Source organism: Sapajus apella, unplaced genomic scaffold (genome assembly GCF_009761245.1).
Source record: "Sapajus apella isolate SASKATOON/1434 unplaced genomic scaffold, GSC_monkey_1.0 scaffold49, whole genome shotgun sequence".
In the NCBI taxonomy this organism is placed as follows: Eukaryota; Metazoa; Chordata; class Mammalia; order Primates; family Cebidae; genus Sapajus; species Sapajus apella.
In genome coordinates, this window is record NW_022436989.1 from 6,685,224 (window position 1) to 6,689,959 (window position 4,736).

Genomic DNA, 4,736 nt, shown 5'->3' on the forward strand with positions numbered 1-4,736 from the left:
AAAAAAAAAAAAAAAAAAAAAAAAAAAAAAAAAAAACAGAAACAAAACAAAACCATTATTTTTTTTAGCCATTTTTCCCTCCAGTTACATTATCTTATAAAACAAATATGTGGCCAGGTGTGGTGGATCACAGCTGTAATCCCAGCACTTTGGGAGGTCAAGGTGGGTGGATCACGAGGTCAGGAGATCAAGATCAGCCTGGCTAACACAGTGAAACCCTGTCTCTACCTAAAAATAAAAAAAAAAATTAGCCAGGTGTGGTGGTACATGCCTGTAGTCCTAGCTATTCGGGAGGCTGAGGCAGGAAAATGCTTGAACCCGGGAGGCAGAGGTTGTGGGTGAGCTGAGACTGTGCCACTGCACTCCAGCCTGGGTGACAGAGTGAGATGCCCTCTCAAAAAAAAATCTGAGCGTTTGCATGATGGTGAGTATACATGTGCCCATCTGTAAGCTTTTGTGTGTATGTGTGTATGTGCATGTTCATAAAGCATCTCTGGAAATGTGATAATGTCACCTGACTTATTTCACATCATAACGAATATTTTAGTATGGACATAATTATTTTCCTTCTCCTATTATTTATTAGATACTATCTTAGTTCTGTCTTTGTGATAATAAAGGTAACAAAAGAAAAAAGAAGTAATGCACCAAAAGAAAAAGATCAAGAAGGTGTTTATATTTAATTGAGTCAAATTCATTTCTGTTTTCACATTATTTGTGTTATAGTAATTACCAACATTTACTGAGGAACTCTAATGATGCTAAGTACTTCGTGAGTATTAACTCAAATGGTGAGAGGGAAGGTCTATGATTCTGGATGAGGAATCAGGGCATGCAGATATTAAATAACACACACAGCTATAAGTGTTAGTGCAAGGCTGGAGCCCACTCTGAATCCCCCACTGCACCACCTCCAGGGCCCACGCAGCCCCTCCTCTGACAGAATCTGGCTGCCAGTGGCTTCAACTTCTGAAAGATTCCCTGAGCTAAAGATTACTGAAGAACTGAAAATTATGATGAAAATTTTAACCGCATAATGATTATTTCAAATATATTTTACTTGTATAAAGCTCATATCTAGTTGGAAATGAACTAATCATTAGGATTTTTAAAAATAATTAACATCAAAGATTCACCTTTTACTTTGATAGCAAAATATTATGCAGGTATATTGTAGCAGATTCCATTAAGGTGAAAGTCCAAAACTTACAGATTTAGAAATGACATTGATAATAGCAAAGCCTTATATTCAGGTAGGGATTTATTGTTCATAAAGGGTTTCTACACTCGTTATCTCATTTGACCTTCACTACAATCCTTTGAGGGAGGACAGGTTTTATCGCCCTCATTCTACAGATGTAAAAAAGAGATGTGAGAGACATAAGTGGCTCACTAAGTTCCCTATTTAATGACGTAACTAGTAAAACAGTGGGGCTAGAATTTGAGCAATTTATTTTTATTTCAAGTCCAAAGTTCCTGATGGAACCTTTTATTAATCACTTGCTTGTGTTTCTGATTTTAACTTAGATATTATCCAGGATCATCTTTTAATTGTGTTGATGTCACATGGTTCAATGTCACACCTGGAGGAACAATGCCAAATGCAGTCACCAACCTCAAAGAATTTCCACAAGGCACAGCAATCTTCTCACTACTAAATATTTGGGTTTGTTTTTTTTTTTTGGAATAACTGTGAAATATAATTTATTGTTTCTGCTGTACCTGATACATATGCATAATGCAGAGACAAACCAAAAGAGGGAAAAGGAAGGAGGGAGGGAGGGAGGGAGGGAAGAAGGAAGGAAGGAAGGGAGAAAGGAAGAGAAAAAGGAAGGAAAGAAAAAAGGAAGAGAAAAAGGAAGGAAAGAAAAAAGGAAGAGAAAAAAGGAAGGAAAGAAGGAAGGAAGGAAGGGAGTGAGGGAGGGAAAGAGGGAGAGAGGAAGAGAGGGAGGGAGAAATCCAAGTTTTTAAATTATCTGGTTATTGTAAAATGAGTCCTTCAGTTAAAAAAAGAAAAAGAAAAAGAAATTACCTGGTTATTAAAGACTGTTATCAGTCCTTTCTGAGTAGCTGTTATTAGTAAATCCAGGTGAGGTACCTTGACAATGCTCTTAATCACATCTCGTCTTCTACTACCTGTCAACAGCATAATATTCATGTCAACTTTCAACTGTAAACATGCTGAACCTCATTTGCTAGATTTGTTTAAAAAAAAGTGATGTGGCCAGGTACAAGTGGCTCACACCTGTAATCCCAGCATTTTGGGAGGCCAAGGCAGGTGGATTGCTCAAGTCCAGGAGTTCGAGACCAGCTTGGGCAGCATGAGAAAACCATCTCCACCAAAAATACAAAATTAGCTGAGTGTGGTAGGTCATGCCTGCAGCCTTAGCTCCTCGGGAGGCTGAGGTGGGAGGATCTCTGGAGCCCAGGAGGTTGAGGGTGCAGTGAGTTGTGATTGCACCACTGCATTCCAGCCTGGATGACAGAGAAAACTTTGTCTCAAAAATAAAATAAATGGCCAGCATTTTTTTTTTTTTTTGCTACAAGGCCCCAAATTACTTAAAAATTAAAGTAGAATAAAACCAAAAAACCCAGCAACCATTATGTGTTAATGATCCTCAGAGATACTAATTTGAATATATAGGGCTTTCCAACTAAATGTGGTACATTAATTCCCAGAAAAAATGCAAGACACACCCCAAACCGCCCCCCCACACAAATACACATGCATGCGCATATTCCACAGAGAACGCATTTTCTAAGCATTGTTTGGAATCATCTCTTTTTTGAGCTATTCCACATCTCTTAGGGATCCTTTCTTTGAACTCTCACCATTGTGGTTTACACATAATAAAAACAATGCTACCTCAGGTTTTTCAGTATGAAAGAATGAAACCAGGGCTGTCATTAAGGCTTTTGTTTTTTAAACTGTGCATTTTGAAAAAAAACTAACTAGACACTTTCATGTTTCCATGCCCATGTACTGAATGATAAAGCCATATATATAGAATTTCTTCCAGGGCATTTCATTTTTACAACTGCAAACTCTTAGGAAAGAAAGGCAAGTGAGCAGGTGTGATACTCTAGTATTACCACCCTCATCCGTGTGTCTCAGCAGAGAAGATATTGCCCCACAAATTAGTGCTTGGAGGGAACATAAATACATTTTACTCTTTTTGTGCAAAAAGCATAGATATGCATGCGGTATATAACTGGATACACTTAATAATTAATACCTGAGTTATTAAAATGGCATGGAACAGGATAAGGCAGAGGAGAAGGCAATTAGGAACAAAAAGTCTAAAAAGGCTTCTTAGTGGTCAGTAATTTAAAAAAACATGGAGAGGCCAGGCACAGTGGCTCACACCTATAATCCCAGCACTTTGGGAGGTCAAGGGGCATGGATCACCTGAGGTGTGGTGTTTGAGACCAGCCTGATCAACATGGATAAATCCTGACTCTACTAAATCAAAACTAGCCAGGTGTGTTAGCACATGACTGTAATCCCAGCTACTTGGGAGGCTGAGGTAGGAGAATCACTTTAGTAGAGGTTGTGGTGAGCTGAGATTATGCTATTGCACTCCAGCCTGGGCAACAAGAGCAAAACTCTGTCTCAAACAAAACAAAACAAAAAGATGGAGAAACACTGTCCCATTGCAAGCCACCATCATTCTCTCTGCTTCCACTCCTTCCACATTACAGACTATTTTAAACACAGAAGCCGGAATAGAATATAAAGGATAACTCAGATTCCTCCTCTCCTCCATCCACAGCCCTCTTGTAGCTTTCTGCCTCATTCAGAAGTCTTCAGCATGTCTTACAAGTCCCGATACCTCTGTCCCCACTCCCACTGTTGCCTCTCCAACCTTAGCTTCCACCACGCTCCCCACTACCTCAAATGCATGGTTTGCTCTCTCACTTTCTTCAGATCTTTTTCACCTTATCAGCGGGGACTTCTGACCACCCTGCTTAACACCATGCTCTCATTCGCAAACCACCTTCTCCTTCCCACATTCTGCTTTATTTTCTCCACAACCTGCTTTCTTTTTGTCCTATAGCATGTATTGCCATCCGGCCTACTGTATATTTTACTTGTTTAATTCTTGTTGTTGTCTGCCTCTCCCTATTGAAATATAAACTCCATGAGGTCAGGGGTTTGTGTCTGTTCACTGCTGTGTCTCTAGCATTTAGAAAGGTATCTGGCCTACATAATAGATTTTAACAAGTACTTGTTGAATGACAAATGAATTATAGAATGCAACTGCCATCAAGAAAAATACTTTCAGGCTGGGTGCAATGGCTCACACCTGTAATCCCAGCACTTTGGGAGACCAAGGTGGGAGGATCACCTGAGGTTAGGAGTTCGAGACTAGCCTGGTCAACATGATGAAACCCCATCTCTACTAAAAATACAAAAATTAGCTGGGTGTGGTGGTGTATGTCTGTAATTCCAGCTACCCAGGAGGCTGAGGCAGGAGAATCACTGGAATGGGGGGGCGGAGGGCAGAGGCTGCAGTGAGCCAAGATTGTGCCACTGCACTCTAGCCTGGGTGACAGAGCAAGACTCCATCTAAAAAAAGAAAGAAAGAAAGAGAGAGAGAGAGAAAGAAAGAAAGAAAGAAAGGAAAGAAAGAAAGAAAGAAAGAAAGAAAGAAAGAGAAAGAGAGAGAGAAAGAAAAGAAAGAAAGAAAAGAAAAGAAAGAAAAGAAAAAGAAAGAAAGAAAGAAAGAAAGAAA

The 4,736-nt window shown here is 39.6% G+C and overlaps 1 protein-coding gene across 3 annotated transcripts in view; it reads right to left on the reverse strand.

Annotated features, from left to right (window-relative positions):
* The window catches only part of WDR64 (WD repeat domain 64), a 160,511-nt gene that overhangs the window by 125,472 nt on the left and 30,303 nt on the right, over positions 1 to 4,736 (reverse strand). For all 3 annotated transcript variants that reach the window (XM_032242228.1, XM_032242230.1, XM_032242229.1), the window contains exon 4: positions 2,033 to 2,136. Coding sequence is in view for 1 of the 3 variants with exons in the window: in XM_032242230.1 (XP_032098121.1) it covers positions 2,033 to 2,136 (104 nt within the window). In the remaining 2 variants the exon portion in view is untranslated. The remainder of the gene's footprint in view (positions 1 to 2,032; positions 2,137 to 4,736) is intronic.